General features: G+C 39.4%; 1 protein-coding gene across 1 annotated transcript; it reads left to right on the forward strand.

Annotated features, from left to right (window-relative positions):
• The first annotated feature begins 542 nt into the window (after window positions 1-542).
• On the forward strand, window positions 543-14832 carry tbx20 (T-box transcription factor 20). The gene is given in 9 exon segments (XM_018676121.2): window positions 543-1087; window positions 2152-2389; window positions 3146-3310; window positions 4267-4375; window positions 7109-7180; window positions 7182-7268; window positions 8093-8169; window positions 10593-10705; window positions 11175-14832. Coding segments are annotated over 9 exon segments (1320 nt in total). The 5' UTR covers window positions 543-957; the 3' UTR covers window positions 11504-14832.
• The last annotated feature ends 3456 nt before the right edge of the window (window positions 14833-18288 follow it).

The following is an 18288-nucleotide window of genomic DNA, read 5'->3' on the forward strand; positions in this document are numbered from 1 at the left end:
TGTGTGTGTGTGTGTGTGTGTGTGTGTTGGGAAATGATTAGAAGTTTCCAAAATGAAAATGTGCATGTGTGAGAGTTAAGAGTTAAGCAGCCATCATCATCTCACTGCTGCCATTAATTATCAAACAGCACCATCTTGGGCAAACATCTCCAGGAAAATCTCTGGGCTTGCTGTGGTTCTCAACATGTGGTCTGGGGGCCCTCCAGGGGTCCTTGAGGAGGCTAAATTTCACCTCTTATTCCCCTCCTTAATATTGTGCAATGGCAGCCAAGAACTACATTTTCCTAACCATATATTTGTCATTTCCCAGTGTCATCACCTCGTATAGTTCAGTGTGAAGTCATAAAAATATCATACGATTCGTTTCCAACCACACACACACACACAGAGAGAGAGAGAGAGAGAGAGAGAGAGAGAGAGAGAGAGTCTGTATTTGGGGTCTTTGGCATGAAAAAATAAAAAAATAAACCCCTGACAGCCTCAGGTTATTTAATTGGCTGCTCGGTATCAGAGCTGCTGTGGGACGGTGGGAGTGTGACGTGGAAGCAGAGGCAGTGATTGGTGGGCACACTGGAATTATAAGGGGAGGGTGATCCGGACTGAAGCTTCCCAAAGAGCAGCCGGCCTCAGATCAGGCACTGCGGGACGCGCGCAAGTCTCTGGAGTCAAGACAGTCCTCCTCCTCCGTCCTTCGCCATGCATCCAACCAGACTCACAGCTCGGCAGTGACAAGTGCTTCCAAAGTGGCGAGTGTTTCACAGTTTGAGCGAGCGGACTGTTTGTGCGCAAAAAGCGAAGTCGAGGAGAAACTGTGCGAATTTTTCACCGTCTTCTTTTTCCTCTCTTCGCTGGGAGCTAAAAGCAGGCGGAGTTGAGGGTTTCTGGAGGGATTTATTATTATTATTATTATAATTTAAAGAGGAATATTATTTTGGTCCAAACCTTTTTACCACCGACATGGAGTACACGTCATCCCCGAAACCACAGCTCTCATCCCGGGCAAACGCTTTCTCCATAGCCGCCCTGATGTCCAGTGGGAAGCCCAATAAGGACAAAGAGACGGAGGAGAACACCATCAAGCCTCTCGGTAAGGATGGAAGAGGAAACAGAAAACTTAAATCCAGTGTAATTTGTGTTAGCGATCACAGCTAAACATTACACCTGTTAAATGTGTTGTCTGCAAAAATCCTGTTCCTGAGTTTATTAAAAACTTCAGTAACGTACAATCTCCATGTTAAAACAAGCAATGCTGAGAAAATAAAATTAAACAGTGAACGATAAAGTCTTTATAATATTTACAATTAAATCAGGAAACAGAAAAGGATGCTGACATCCCCTTAATGTGACAAATATTTATTTCCGTTACATTTATTCTCGAGTTACTAAAGCGTAATTGTGTAACATTTTACGTTTTGTTCAAATTTGAACTATTACACTTACAGCTATAACTATTAATATTACTAAATGATTTTAAACATGAAATGGTCATTTTGTTCAAAGAATGTGGCTGAGGTCTTTATCTAACACGCTGGTGTCAGTTTTTCATACTGGATCATTTCAGTCTTACAGAACATAAATGGTAACATGAGCTGTTTTTCCCTGTTAGAACAGAGATTTTATTTTATCTAAGGAGGTCATGTGTTATTTGCAGCTTCTATTTTCCAAAGCTTTTTCTTGCTGACTAACAGAAATCCACACAAAACGGGTTGTTTCGACAAATTTAATTTGTCTGTTGCAATTTTTGAAAGAAAGAACAACAAAAAGACAAACATATTTCCTCTTTTATTTTTTATAATTTAAATATAATGGTAAAACAAATAGTAAAACAGGTTAACACTTCACGTGACAGTGGAGTTATACTGATAGCTGTCATGGTCTATAATAAAAATCTATAATTTCTATTTACTTTTATTATTTGCAGCTACAGCTACGTCTACAACATAAGGGGAAATAAAACTAGAAAAAGCTGTTTATAACTGCATCTTATATTTAAAACCAAAAAACATATTGGAAAGGTAAACTACATTTAAATTTTCTGATTTTCTGTTCCTTTGTAACAGAGTCGTTGCTGTCACAATCACTGAAATAAAATGAAAATCGTTCTCATATTTTCTGTTTATTTCTCTGTCTACACGCATCTCGCGACAACAGAGCAGTTCGTGGAGAAGTCGTCCTGTAACCAGCAGTCTCTGGCTGACCTGTCCTCTATGGACGGGCACGGGGACTTCAGCGGGAGCGCGCCAGCGGTGTGCACGGAGCCGCTCATCCCCACCAATCCCGGCATCCCCAGCGAGGAGATGGCGAAGATATCGTGCAGCCTGGAGACCAAAGAGCTGTGGGACAAATTTCACGAGCTCGGCACCGAGATGATCATCACCAAGTCTGGAAGGTAAACGGTGTTTACTGTATTCTGATCATTTTGTTATTTTATCTGGTCTCATGGCTACAAGACGACTCCAGACAGAAAACTGCACACACACCTGACCTGAAATGTTCATATAAACGTGCCGTCGTCTGACAACTACTCCATGATGTAATGTTTATATCATCTATAGGTTGTGGCCATATAAGGCCACACACCTTCACACCACAAAGGCCTGTGCACAGGAGATATGTAAATAATTACAAAGAATATATAATAAAATAATAATAACATACAGGTGGATCTGTAATATTTGTAAGTGTTTGAGGCCACTGGGATAAGTAGGCTATATGCAAGACAGAAAAGCCGTAAGACAATGGTCACAGTTTTAGCAGCCTGCAATCCACAGTTAAACGAATGAACATGACAGGTATTTAACTGGCTCATTACAATATTTTAAGACTTGTGCATTTGCATCTGACCACCTTTAAGATAACAAAATAAAAATAATCTAACATTTAGCCTGTTGTTTTATTACACAACACGTTCAGACACAATTTAAAAATCCTGATTATCAGACATTTACAAATAATTAAACAAGAAAAATCAAAGAAATGAAACATTTTACGAGATTTTCCCTTTGGTGTCCGGTCAGACTTTACATCGTGAGGTGTAGTTTACTGATAATTAGTAATAATATTTATAACATCATAATAATTAATAATAATATTATCAGAAGAAGAAGAACATTAACAACCAATATTAATGTCTCTTCTTCATTAGGAGGATGTTCCCCACCATCCGGGTCTCTTTCTCCGGGGTGGACCAGGACTCTAAGTACATCGTGTTGATGGACATCGTCCCGGTGGACAACAAGCGGTACCGGTACGCCTACCACCGCTCCTCCTGGCTGGTGGCCGGCAAGGCCGACCCTCCTCTGCCCGCCAGGTACAGCGGCTCAGCCTCCACCCTCCACACTGCTGAGCTGACGGTTTGGCGACTCAGAATATTTCATTTTCCTGAAGTCAACACGTTAAAATAAGACAGAATTCTTCTAACAACATACCTGAGTTTTACTTAAACCTCAAGACTCATTGTTCGTCATTTAAGATACAGTGGTTTGTGTTGAACAAGATCAGTTATTATTTTAAACAATCAGGAGTCATGATTTTGGTATTATAAATGTGAATTATGGCCGAGATAATATTTATCTTTATCTTTTAATTTATAGAATTTGAAAATGAAATGAATGAAACAGGTCACCCCCCGTATAATTTAACCCTGAAACTAAAAGTAAACGAAATATTTCTTTGGGAACATGATGGCTGTTTAAAAAAAACGCACGTTCAGGAAGCTGTTGTTTTGTGTAGGCTAAAGGACAGTAAAGATCGAAACTTGCTAACAGTTATTTGGGCGATTTTTTTGCTGGTTTTTTTTTCCAATGCAAATTACTGCGCCTGGTATAAAGATATGGATAATTCATTTCTGAATGCAGTTTGTCAAAAATGATTTGCTTTCAAATTAAATGATTTAGGATTTTTTTCCTTGCTTTTTTCTCGCTCGCTAAACAAAAAATATAAGAAACTTTGAGAAAGTTTCCGCCGTTATTTTACAGGCAGATAGAACGCGGTTGCTAAGCGCTGGTTACATGTGTGCGTTTGATTGGCTATGTAACGTTGGCTTCGAACGTCTGTCAGCCAATCAGAGCTGAGGATGTGACCTGTTGCCGTTCTACTCGGAGGCTCGGAGGAGGCGGTGTTGTGTGTCTGTCTCTTACCTTAACTCGGACCTCACCTCACCTCAGCCAGTCGTCTCCTATCATGTTTAACCTGACTCCAGCCCTGGACCAGAACCCCACTCCCCAGCCTTCAAATCTAACGGCCTCTGCTCTCCTCCTCTGACAGGCTGTACGTCCACCCGGACTCACCGTTCACCGGAGAGCAGCTGATGAAACAGATGGTTTCCTTCGAGAAAGTCAAACTGACAAACAACGAACTGGACCAACACGGACATGTGAGCACTTGTCTCTTTATCCTACTTTTGTTTCGAGGAAATAATAAAACACGTTTCCCATCAGTAGGCCGGACGCCTCTAACAGCTTTACCTGTAAAAATAACCACTCTAGATTTCAAATCAGGCTTTGCAGGACTTTACTGGTCTGGATTTGTGAGTTATTATTAAATGTAACAGGCTGGAATTCTGGATAATGACCAAACTGCATGTAAAATATATTAAAAGTTGATTCTATAGAATGATGTGTAAGATCACACAGGCTGAAAGCTTTTTCTCTGTCAGATTTAAAGTCCAGTGTGGTTTTATAATTACTCGCCTGACTAGAGCAAATTGCTCTTTTAATCCTCCTTTCACTGAGAGCATCAAGACAAGCACCAACAGGGAACAGAATCCGAATAGAAAACCATTTATCCTTTATCCATTCATTAGCCAACTGTAGAACACAGCCTGGGAAACACAGTAATTATTATCTTGAAGGGTGTGTGAGCGTGTTATTCTCTCTCTTCCTCCAACATTATTAACATGGACGTAACCAAAACAAATGCACATAAAAACATCTTTCTTTAATTATGTTAGTTTCTCAGACAGACTGTTGCTCGTTTTGTCAGGCACCTCATCTTTTTTATTTTTTGAACAATTAGCTGTATAATGAAAATGGCATATTTCCTTGAGTAAAACAGAAATAATGTATTAACACCAAAACCTCCTGTATTTCAAGAGAAATTTAATGTTTAGAAGTAAAATATTAAAGAGGATTATAATTATAATATGCAGAAATAATATTTCACATTATTTGATGATGAGACATTGATTTTTTCTTCAGTTGTTGACGTTGTATTGTGCTGCTGACGCAGTGAGGTTTAAAAAAATTCAGTCTGGAGTGTAACATTTTTTTAAAGCTCACCTGAAAGAAATACAAAATAAAGCATTGCTGATAAGAGATTTATTTGAACTGATTAATTTGCTTCCAAAATACTTGTATCTTAAAAATATCTTAAAATGTGTAACGCCATTGGTTTCATCATCATTTAAGAAAACAAGCAGCTGTGTGGATGAGTTCATAGATAAAGATAAAAAGCAACATTACTCTTTACATAATGAAAACTTAACTATTTTAAAGAAATTATTATTTATCTATATATATATCTATTCTATGGACTGAAATAGTCAGCCCCACTGACAAAAATAAGAGTGATGTAGATAATACATCCTTCTGTAGCTGAACATATATTACTATTTATTTTAGTTTTATGTAGTATTATGTATTTTAGTCAGTGGCCGAGAAAGATAATTAAACTTTCCCTGGGCTGCAGCCAGACAGGAATGATTGTGGAAGGAAATTCTCACACTGACACTGCAGCTGCAGTGTTAACAACTTTATCTGTTCACACTCCTCTCACTCTCTTTTTCCAGTCACCCCATGTCTCCCTTCATCTTTTCCCTCATCTTTTTATTATTCGTCTCTCCGCGCTGCGTCTCCGTCCCTCTCTCATTGTCATCTTACAAGCTTTGTGTTTTTCTGTTTGTCATTTTATTTCCTCCATCTTTGTTGGTCTTCTCCTCTCATTCAATCAGACCACTCAGTCTGGAGAGATTTTCATAAAAAAAAAAAAAAAAAAAAAAAAACGCAAAGGTTCACAAAGTCAGGAACAATTCAGAAAGGACAAGGCATCATGCCATGCTGAGTGAAAAAGCTCTCTACTTCACCATTTCAGAAATGTTTCAGTGTTATTCCTTATAGATGTATTTATTTATTTTACTTTTTTGTTTATTTACAGCATTTTAATATATATATAAAATACACAATGCCAGGAATGAAATGATAAAGTCCTGGACTGACCTTTTAAAAGTTTCTGAGCAAACTGACGAAACAGTCTCACCACAATGTCCATTTAGTAGCTGTGTTGGAGCTTTTAATCGTATCACATGATCTTCATCAGCAGAGCGAGTCCATTTTGTTTCAAGGACTTCTCATTCATGTTGGATTAAGAGTTCATTCTTGACCTTGATATTCTTTTATTTATACACAAATTTCTAAACCTGCCTCTGACAAGAATCCAGTGAATTTTATTTTAATTCTGCTTATTATTTTGGTAGATAAATTTGATCATCTCAGTTTTATTGCACTGACATTAGACCTTCTTTTCATTGCCTTCTTTTTGTGTTTAACATGAGTACTTTTTATATTTTACCAAACTTACTGAGGATGAACAACAACAAGCCACTGACTGAAGAACAGTACTTTCACTGTTCATTTTAAAAGGAGGCTTGTGATATTCTGTATTTTTGGTTTTGTCAGCAAATCCTATGAAAAGACAAAAAACAGGCTGTCTTAGTGTTTAGGTCCATCTCTCAATATTTTCCAACTTCCCTACCCTGTCTGTGACTGAGCCCAAACCCACTGGTTCTTACTGAAGACATAAATCTTTAAAAATGGGTCACAAAGATATATTTTCTCTTTCAAAAAATTTCCTGAAACAGCTGGCCACTGTAATTTTTAGCAACCAGAGTAAATGGTGCATTTATTGGGGACTATTTTCAGCTGCGGATTAACACGTGGCAGCAGGAAGGTATGTGTCAGACTTTGGATACACAGACAATACATTTACGTCACTGCTGGTTTTGGTCTTTTTCATGGAATTTGTTGGCAAGAAGAATACGCCATCTCAGCTGAACCTGTGTTTCCCTGTCTCACTGACTGTCATTGATTCTCACTCTGATTGTCCTCTGCAGATCATCCTCAACTCCATGCACAAGTACCAGCCGCGGGTCCACATCATCAAGAAGAAAGACCACACCGCCTCAGCTGCTCAACCTCAAGTCTGAGGAGTTTCGCACCTTCGTCTTCGTCGAGACCGTCTTCACTGCCGTCACGGCCTATCAGAACCAGCTGGTGAGTGATTGTTCTGGAGCTTTTGACTGTATCACACAGTCTTCATCAGCAGTTGACTTAGATTTTGTAGATGTTGAAATTTCCATTTTTCTTTATTGGCACTTTAAGGACTTTCTGTGTCAGCTTGTTGAGATTAAAAGTTCATTCAATGACGTTTAATACGAAGCATCACAAAACACAAACAGTGATACAGTGAAATAAAACCGGATCGTTTGTGAATATGTGACTGGTCCTTCCTTTAAAATCGCACATACAGGAACGATCCTCCGCACAGAGACAGACTAAATAAGCACACCGGGTCATTTTGGGTGAATAAAGCACCAACACAATTGGTCAACTGTACCCAGTACCCACAAAACCACACAAGACAAAGGACTGTTTTGACTCTGTGTCAGTGTTATTTTTATATTATTCTAAGTTATTTACCCAGACTAAAATATGTTGTGGTTACAAACTGCTGAAAGCTATTCTAGCTCTTAAACTTCCATGTCACTATTTGTTACTGACTGTACACACAATAACAGTAATTAATAGGCTGTTATTAGTAAAAAATGAATGACTTTTAAGCCTTAGCTCTACTGTGTTTGTAGTGTTGTGGTAACATTACAGAGAATAGAGCCAAGCTGCAGGAAGGAGCATGTCCAGACGGACTGACGGTTTTTGTGTGCTGAGAGAAAGAAGCTGAGAAGAAAATAAAACAAAACAACAACAGAGGGAGAAGCAGCTGTAAATTAAGAGAGAGAGGGAAATATTAAGGATCAAGAGAGAAGGGTAAATAAAAAGGAGGAGGAAACTGACCCTTTACTCTGCTGTGTTTTCCCCAGATAACCAAACTCAAGATCGACAGTAACCCGTTTGCCAAAGGTTTCCGGGACTCCTCACGGCTGACGGACATGGAGAGGTACAGGGGATTCTGGGTCCTGCACTGTTTGTTTACCTCTGTCCCACCACTGCCGATAAGATACATAAAGGGGGAGCAGTGTGTGTGTGTGTGTGTGTGTGTGTGTATGTGTGTGTGTGTGGAGGGGAGTGGTAGATATCCTGCTGCTAATTAGCAAATACAGAAGCATCAGTGTTTATTTCTCTGTGTTTGTGAAACAGATAATCCACGTTCCATGTAACCACATTCACAGTCTGTCCTTCTTTCTGTCATCCTTTGCTTTATTTTACGTTTGTCTTTCAGTCCACTCATCTCCTCTCAGTCTTTCCTCTTTGTCATTTCCTCTGTCTTGCTCCAAATATCTCTCTTTATTTTCATCTTTCCTTTTTGTCTTTCATTTCTGTTTCCATCTTTCCATCTTATTCTGCCTTTACTTCTTGTCTTGTCTGTACCTTCATTTTTTCCTGGCTATTTTTCTCCGTAATTCTTCATTCTTTTCTTCTTTCCTTAATTTATCTCCTTTCTTGTCTTTCATTTTCTTTCTTATTTCTTTCATGCTTTCTAATCTGTCATATCTTCTTACTCCTCTTTCCTTCTTTTTACTAGTTTGTCCCCTCTCCCTTTTTTCATACCTTCCCTCTTACATTTCTTGTATTCTTTTTTCCCTTATCCTTCCATCTTCCTCATTTGATGTTCTTTCTAAATGTTTGCTTCTTCTTTATTCATTTTTCCTTTTCCCTCTAGTTATTACTTTTTGTTGTCTTCTCACACTAGTTTTTCATTTATTGTGCATTCTTAGTCTTCTTGTTTAACTCCTTTTTCCTCCTGTCTTTCCTTGTCATCTTTTTGATTTTAATTTGTGAACCTTTACCCCTTTAATTCTCCCATGTTGTTCCTTCCTTCTGTCTTCTACTGTTTCCTCTGTAGTCTTTTCTTTCCTTCTCATCATATTTTCTATTTTTATTATTTTGTGCATGAAAGAGACAAGTCAGTGCATGTTCGCACACAGACACACACACACAGACACACACACACTCTTACAAATCCCCCTCCAAAGGATTTTTATGGATGCTGCCAAAACACACACTTCTCGTAATTCCTGATTCCGGCACAACGGCCAAAATCAGCTGACAAAATCAAACCATCTGCCCATTTCCCTCAATCAAACATCCTGAACAGAGGCCGCCGAAACACAGCCAGACACCCACCCCTCCCACCCGACCTCCCTCCTCCTCCTTCTTCTTCTCTGTCTTTCTCTTTTTGAGGGCTGTGAATTAGACCTGATCAATTGATCTTCAGGGAGCTGCAGAAATCACATTAGTCTGGAGTCGGCCACTGCACTAAAACACACTGTAATTCAATTGGCTGCAGTGACTGATTGAAACCAGCATGACCCGCCCCCCTCCCCTCACCTCCCTCCTACTCTGCTGTGCATTGTGGGAGTTTGCTGTGGCCTCTATGCCGGAGGGACCCGACGCTGATAAAAACACACACATTTGTACTCCTCTGCTGACAGATATTGCACTTTCCTAACCTAATTGGAGGGGTGGGGGCTGCAGAGGGAGGGCTGCTAATGTGGACGCATGGCTCTCATGATGCAGACCACTTGCCTGTCCACCCACCCACACACTCACTAACATGCACTACCCCCCCCAACAATTTGTGTCACTGTGTTTGAGAAGTGCCGTCTGACAAGACTCAAATGAGCTAATGCACTTTGTGGGACAGTGAACACGCACATACACGACAACAACTACAGTCAACAGAAACATGAGAAGAAGAAGAATACACTGAGTGGACACACATTTTCAGATTCTACACAACACGAACACAAACAGAGACATAGATACTGATACTGGTGTAAAAAGGAAGTTAGACAATATCAATGCAACAAAGCCAAATGAGGTGAAAACCAGGAGCGATAGAAAGACTGGTGGACTGCCACCAGCTTATATAGTGCAGTCAACAGGTGAGCTGAATCTCCCTGACGACAAAACTCCGCCCCTCAGGCACCTGCAGGGAGAGGCCTGCTCAGAGACTGACGTCACAGTTTTAATGTGTTTAAAGTAAAATTCAGAATATTTGAACATTTTTTAAAAATTTTAAATTAACAAACTGTGTTTAAAAAAAATGGGTTGAATTAATTACCAACAGCTACTAAAATACGTGACTAAAATACGTGTCAAGATAGTGTATAATCAAGGTACTGTATTTATTCCTACAGGAAAATTCAAGGCAGTAGGTCTGCAAACAAAACACTGAAACAATCCAAAGATACAACATTAGAAAGAATCAAGCACAAGCTTCACTTCTAATGTAAAGTGTCACACGCTGAGCATGTTTGATAAATGCTCTTCTTCTCTTCTTTTTTGTTGTGAAAAAGAATATTTACAGTGGAAAAAAAGAGATTTATTTTGGGGCTCTCTCTTCGGCTTTTGCTGCAGGGAAAGTGTTGAGAATCTGATCCACAAGCACTCATACGCCCGGTCGCCGATCCGAACCTACACTGGCGATGAGGAGAACCTGGGTGAGGACGGACACCCTACACACACCAGAGGTGAGCTGCTGTCAACACACACACACACGCACACACTACAGATCATGTCAGGACAGATACAGCAGATGAAAGGGATGGCTGGTGTTGTTCTGTATTTTTATTACAGTCAACAAATTCCATGTAAAGGCAGTCCATTCTCCATTAGGAGGAAATAATCATTCAGTGGGGACTGTTTTCAGCAGTGAATTAATATACGTTCGGTGCTCTAGTTACTGAAAATCAAAATAAATTACAGTGTGTGTGCTCATGATGATGAAAGAATATGTCCCCCAGTGCAAACTAAATAAATAAAAACTCCTATGTTAAGAGGTGAGCAGTGACAAGTTATTTTAATATATATAAGTATATATACTACTATATTACTACTCCCATAGTGATAGGAAAAAAAGATTTTAGATATGTTGACAATAAGAAGCAGTATGAATTTGTAGATCCCATAATGTTTACATCTACCATGTGTCTCCTGTAGGCTCAGCGTTCACTGCCTCAGACAACCTCTCTCTGAGCTCCTGGGTCACCACCACCTCAGGCTTCTCGGGCTTCCAGCACCCTCAGTCCCTGACAGCCATGGGTACCGGCACCGCCTCCCTGCCCCACCCCATCCAGGGCTCGCTGCCCCCCTACAGCCGGCTGGGCATGCCGCTGACGCCCACCGCTCTGGCTGGGACCATGCAGGGCAGTGGGCCGTCCTTCCCGTCCTTCCACATGCCCCGCTATCACCACTACTTCCAACAGGGCCCCTACGCCGCCATCCAGGGACTGCGCCACTCCTCCACGGTCATGACACCCTTCGTATGACTCCGTCGTGGGGAGGAGACAGCCGAACCTCACTCTAACATTCACCTCCAATCCAGTGCAGCAAGTTACTTCTCCACGCTGGCTCATCACTCCTCATCCAGTTTGTATCTTTTCCCCTGGTCTTTGTAAATAGTTCACCTCAGAGAGCGAGGTGATGGTGAAGAGGATGTGGCTTACTGAAAGCTAATCCAGAAAAAAAGACAAACTGAAAGATCCCTCAGGACCTGTGGAAACACCAGCAGGTCCGGGGTTTCTACAAACTCTTTGGTGACATTGTACAAACTACAAAAGCTAATGCAAGACGATAAAGGGAGCATGTTTGAACTTGGCCCTTGAAGAACAGTGGATCCTCAAGTCATTTTAACAATATTTAGAAGACCCTGTCTTCCTCTAAACATTTAACAGTCACTTCTGGCTACAGGGTCTCCACCAAAGCTTTAAAGATGGCAGGTTGCTGTGTGATCCTTCAACAGTGCAACCTAAAGTGATGCGTTTTGGAGAGACTCGAATGACGCTACAGTATGTTGGACAGCGAGGCTCAGTCTGAGTCTGTGAACATTTCAGCATATCATAGAGGCAGAACAGCCATCTCAGCTTTTCTGTGTTTTCTAGAAAGCCAGCCATATGTACAGTCCTCCTCGCGCTGTTGAAAATAATATGTTGAAATGCATTGTACAAAGATGAAAATGCTACATTTACTCATAGTAAAATCCTCACTGTAGAGTGCAAAAAAAGAGAAAACTAATCATAGGACGCATGCTGATCGCAGTAGACAAACACACTGGGTAAACTTTATATGGAATAATATGGGATGAATAAGCTCACCTGCAACAGAGGGTGAAGGATTTTTGCTTATATTAAAGGCCCTGTCAAACCAGCAATTAAAACAGCAAACCTCTGCAGAAAGATCAGTTCATTTCAATGGACTCAGTCTTTGGATTTCTGCGAAGTCTGAGCGAAATTTTGCATTTGTGGCCTGCAAATTCCCACTGTCGACCACTAGCAAATCATCTACAGGCAGATTGAGGGAACTGGGAGCAAGAAATTATAGCTTACTACTGTAGCTTACTGGCTGTGTTGCACCATAAGCTTTTATTTTACCTCTTCTGTTGCTAGTGAGATCGCACAGACCGTTAGCAAAGCTCACTAGCCATTTCCTAACCTTTCAGAACTATTTTTTGAATGAAATGTTGTACTGTTGTTATTCTGACAACAAAATGAAAGAACAAAGATATTAGAAGAATTTTTATGACAGACTATTTCTAGTATATTCTCAGCTTGCCAGCATATTAGCCATTAGCTAAGCCTCTAACGAAGATTGCTGTGTCAATTTCTGGTGTGACCGGGCCTTAACTAAGAGGAATTCGACCACCTACTGTGTAGAGCTCACAAACACTCTTTTTAAGATAGTCATATTTTAATTCAGTATTTCAAGTGTGTAAGACTGCCCACAAATGTAGCCCTTATCAGTCTGTTTCCATGCAGAGGAAAACAAACATTTGAACTCACTGGTTGTGCATTGTAATCTGTTTTATGTCAGAACACACAGAAATATTTGAAGGGTAACAACAGTTTGATTTTGTACGTCTCCATCGTAAACAGCATCTTATTTAGAAACATCACGTTCAACTCCACTGTGTTTTCTGCTGCCGACTGTTGACTGCAGCCTTTTAGCAGCTAGTCTTTAGCAGATGTTGCCGAGCTGATTCATGGCTGTGTCAGAGCCGTGTCGACAGGGCGTCCACACCTGGAAATAATGGCTCTCTGCTGTTTCATTCAGAGCAAGCTGCAGGAGTTGCCTCTCACACTCTAAAGTAATCAAAGTTGTTTATTTGAAAATTTATAAAGAATTACAACTATGAGCAGCACAAGTGAGATAGTCCAACCTGGAGTGACAATGCTGCTGCTTTTAGGTGCAGATAGATTTTCAATCCAGAAGCTCCACAGCAAAATTCTTCATTTTGACAGGCATTTGTTGTTCATGAGTCTGAGTTAGACTGATAGACTGGATAATAAGCCACAATATTTTAAAAAATAATTTAGTAACCATGTCTCTATTGCATAATTTGTCCTACAGAGAACACTGACAAGATAATTTTTCAACTGTAACATTCTTTTAGAGCTGTAATTACTAATCATTATGTCTACAAAATGTCCCATAATACCAATAATAATTTCACTCAGCCGTCCACAATGTAAAAATATTAAGTTTACTATCATTTATGACAGAAGAGCAGAAAATTCTCACATTTGAGAACCAGTGAACCTTTGGCATTTTTGGATGAAAAACTAAAAAGATTAATAGATTATTAATTGGCTGTTAGTCAACTAATTGAGTAACTGACTTCTCCTTTCAGCTCATTGAAACATTGAAAGTTGAAGGATCCTTATCAAATATGTTTGTTATGCATTTAATCATCTTGGCTTTTTAAACCCTAAAATACAAGTATCGGCCTAAAAAATCCAGTTTCATTGAAAAGTGCAGCTGGATTTGTTTGACCTGTTTCCAATACAGATTACCTACAGACTCTATTTAACAGATATTTCTTGATTCCAGTGCAGCGATCTCTACAGTTCTCGTTTTATGATACAGACACTAATTTCTCAAAAATTACTGACACAAGTTGAAGCATTTTGGAAAGATGTTGAAGTAATGAAATAATCCTACCACACTGGCAGTTTTTACTGGAAAATGTGACTTTTAAGAAGACAGTGATTAACAAAATTACTGGTTCAGATGGGGATTTTTTTGCAGTGAGTCTGTCACATTTTGTCGAAATCATGAAAGCACCAGTGTTAGGTTCATTCAGTGTGTAGTGGATGAAGGTGACTAGTGCTGTTCTATGGAGGCTTCAAACAAATGTGCAAAAGTCATGAATGAGCTGGTTACACAAACACTGTAAATGTCCCGGTTTACATCACATGAAGCCTGTTGCTGTGGAATACAGACATAAAGGTTCTGTTCTGACCCCTTTGGAATCATTAATGTACAAGCAGTTAATTTTATCTCATCTTTTACTTTGGAAATCAAACCTTGGTCCTTTTCTGATGTACAGCCTGAACTGAAAGTTGTTTTCCATCCTTCTAAATATACAACACTTTTCTTCTCTTCCAACCATACGCACATTCCCGACTTACCACTGAAAATAATCTTTTTTTAGAAAATGTTTAGTTTCCTTTTGTATACCATAATCTGAATACGACACCGAACGAGATTGTGTTTTGATGATTTTTAAGTGCAATATATTTATTTTGCTCTCTGGAAATAATGTGTAATGTACTATGCCGCATTAAAAAAAAATAGTTATTTGTAAACCTTGAGAAATATATATCACCACCCAAACACTGAGTTATTTTTTTCACTGTCTGACATCATGTATATGTTTCTCCCTCACAACCAATCACAGATTGTCAGAAATAAATGAAATCATGAAATGATTTAAGGACCACAGATGATATTCAGATATTTATTTAGGTTTCTGTAAAACCCCACATTTCAAAAGAGTCTGTTTTACTCTGAGTAATACCTATTTTTCTCCATGCAATAATTTATGAGTTCTGGGGTTAAATATAAAATATTATATATTAAGCCCAGCGCAGAAATCTGTTGTCTAAAAGCTCAGTATCTCACAAACGGTATTTTTCATTATTTTAACTGCCATATCACAAACACATCATACAGCACCACCTAGTGGTCAGCTGTTTCATATTCCACTGGTGCGTGTTGGCTGGTACCTACATTATGTCCATAGTTCATACATATTTTACAGGATGAACCTCTGGATTTTTTCAGATGAATTAGCAATACAAGTACAGATAAATAAAGGAATAGGTAGAGGTAGAGGATAAACTCAGAATCTAATCATGAAAAATGAAAATGAATAAAAGCAGCAACTGATTAAAGTGGAGTAAAAATACGTTTATAATAGACAATGTCAAAATTAAGAGGCAATCTCAGATGAATTAAAAGCGAGATGAAAAAGGTAGGTCAAGACTTAATGTGGGACTATTCCTGAGTCTGGAGACAGCACCAGAAGAAGTATTTGTCACCTTTGGTTTTCAGGTGAGAGTGGGGGACTGAGAGTTGTTTGTGAGGATGACCTTAGTGACCTGGCAGATGATGGAGTTAGAGGAACAGCAGTATAACAGGTGTCACAGGTGTGAAAGCTCACAGTAATGAGGCTGATCAGTCAGATTTGGAGCCATTTCTTTCAACCAGACAGTGGCGTTAAAAAGAACACATTTTACTAAATAGTAATGTGAATAATCTCCATTAAATTAATCTCTTACAAATATTAATCTGCTGAACAACAGGATTATAAATAAGTGAAGAAATTTACTCAAAAGATATGAGAAACTCAAACATTTGGACAAATAGTGGCTGCTACCAGCTTGACATGGTCATGCTTATAAACTTGAGGATATGCAGGTGTTGTAAGGTGTAAAACAAAACATTAAGACAAACTACAGGGAAAAAAAGGTTTTGTGGGGTCTCTACACAGAGGAGCACAGAGTGTGGTTAAGACTTATGTAACGTAGCACAGGTGTTCCAGATCACACTAATCAGCTACCTGCAGGACAGAGATGCAGCAGGAGCACTTGCCACCACAGACTGATCCAAACATCATAGTCCCTTTACAAAGCAGCATGTTGACTTGTCATAGTAAGAAAAGCACAGGTGATACTAATGACACTAATGATGGCTCTGTTCTATTCACGTCCACATCCACTAAACCACGAACCTGAAACTGAAGCCACTAAATGAAATGCAGCCTCATTCATTTTATTTTTATACCTGTTCTTTTCCTACTGTGACTGCTGTGAAATAGGCCTGTTATATTTGGAGACAGATAAAGAGGTTATCCCGTGCTTCCATAATTTACACAGAAAATCTCTGGAAATATGGGATATTTTTGCATCATAGAATGCTGTAGGGCTGCAGTTGTTTTCATTATAGATACATCTGACAGTTTAAAAAAAATCTTTGATAAATTATTGGTTGTTCACAGTAAAAAATGTTAGGTAAGAGTGAAAAATGTGCATCATCATTCCCTGAAACCCAAATTAACATATTCACGTCATATTTTGATTGAAAAATAAGTTTGTTCTGTGTCCAGTAAAAAGTAGTAAAAATAAAAACAAACATTCTTTTAAGAGTGAAACTACACATTTGTGAGATTTCAAAGATCTATGTCTTCAGTAGCAAGCACTGGGCTTGGGGCTAACACAGTAGAGAAAGACTGTGTTTGGCACCAAGTTAATTTAAATTTCTTTTGTTTTCCTACAAACACTACTTATTTATCCCATAATATGAAGAGAATTACCAGCGATCCTGACTGTTCTTTGGTGGTTGGTTTAATACTTTAACAAAAGATGCAATAAAGTAAGAGAAAGTAAAGAATGACAGACCAAATTAGACAGGTTGGACCAAAAAATATATCCACTCAGGAACTCTGAAGAGTTGTTAAATTATTAAAGCCAACTCTGAGTTCTTTCAAGGATGCTGCTCTCCATTAAAATCTATCATATATCATATTACTCTGAAAAGCTAATAGACCTGTAATTGATGTGCATAAAAAGTGTCTTCAAGTAAGAGCAGTATGATGTTATACATTTACATTCTGGGCAATTTGGCCTTTGCTTTTATGAGCCTAAAAGAAGAATATGAATGTAAACATTATGAGCTAGCAGCAGCTCTGGACGTGGATATTTGAATGGGTCAAACAAAAAATCCAGTCATAACTAAATATGATGCAGAAAAACAAACATGACGTCAGAATCAGCTCAAAAATCATTTTCACATAAGCCTGGTTATTGCTGTATCGCCCTCGAGTATTCACTCACAATCCAAGGACTGAAAAACACACCCAAATGTGCACTACACTACATAAAGTATACACACTCATACATATAAACACGCGCACAGTCGTCTATCACCAGAACCATCACCCGCCACCGCAGACGAACTGACGGATCGATGGCTGGACGTTAGTCACCGTTTCACCAGGAAGAAGGCCCCACTTCTGCCCTGATAAGAATCAGTTACATCCTTCGAAAATAAATAAATAAACAAATAAATAACATCCATTGCGGCTCTGATTGGATTAAAGGGAGAGGGGAAGGGCAAGACAAGCCACCATGAGGTATGGCCTAACAAATTGGAGCTAACAGTAGGGCCAGAGAGTCCATTTTGGGGCATAATTTACACAGTGAGGAGCATGAGCTGAATCTAATGTCATTTCCATCAATTTTGCATTTTGGCCCTTTTTTCCTTCCCTCGGGCTTTTAGCGGTCATTTGAATCGTCTGGCGGAGGACAGCCGGCAAGCATTACAATGTCGGAGACGACATTTAGCACAGCAGCAGAGTGAGAGGTGGTTCTTTATGGCGTGGTGACTGGCTGCAGTACGGCAGCGTGTATCCATTGCTGCACCATCTTGCAAATGGCTAACAATATGCTAATAGGGTAAGAGTACAGAATCGCCCCAGACAAGCCACTTAATGGATGTTTTATCTGCAGGTCAAGAGTCTCATCAGCTGCAATCTCTCCTGACAAGACGTGCCAAGTCAAATTTAGCGATAAAGCGCTTTTAACAAACAGGCCACAAAGTGCTTCAGGGAGGACAAAGGACACAAACACACAGAGGAGTCTGTGGTGAAATGTGAAACCTGTTGGCAAACAATGGAAAATCGTTTTAGAGGAAATACACCTTGAAAGCAAAGTTGTCCGAGGACAAACAGAGACGACAGAGACGACAGGACGACAGGACAGGACACAAACATCTG

The sequence above is a fragment of the Lates calcarifer genome, linkage group LG15 (assembly GCF_001640805.2).
Source record: "Lates calcarifer isolate ASB-BC8 linkage group LG15, TLL_Latcal_v3, whole genome shotgun sequence".
NCBI lineage: Eukaryota > Metazoa > Chordata > Actinopteri > Centropomidae > Lates > Lates calcarifer.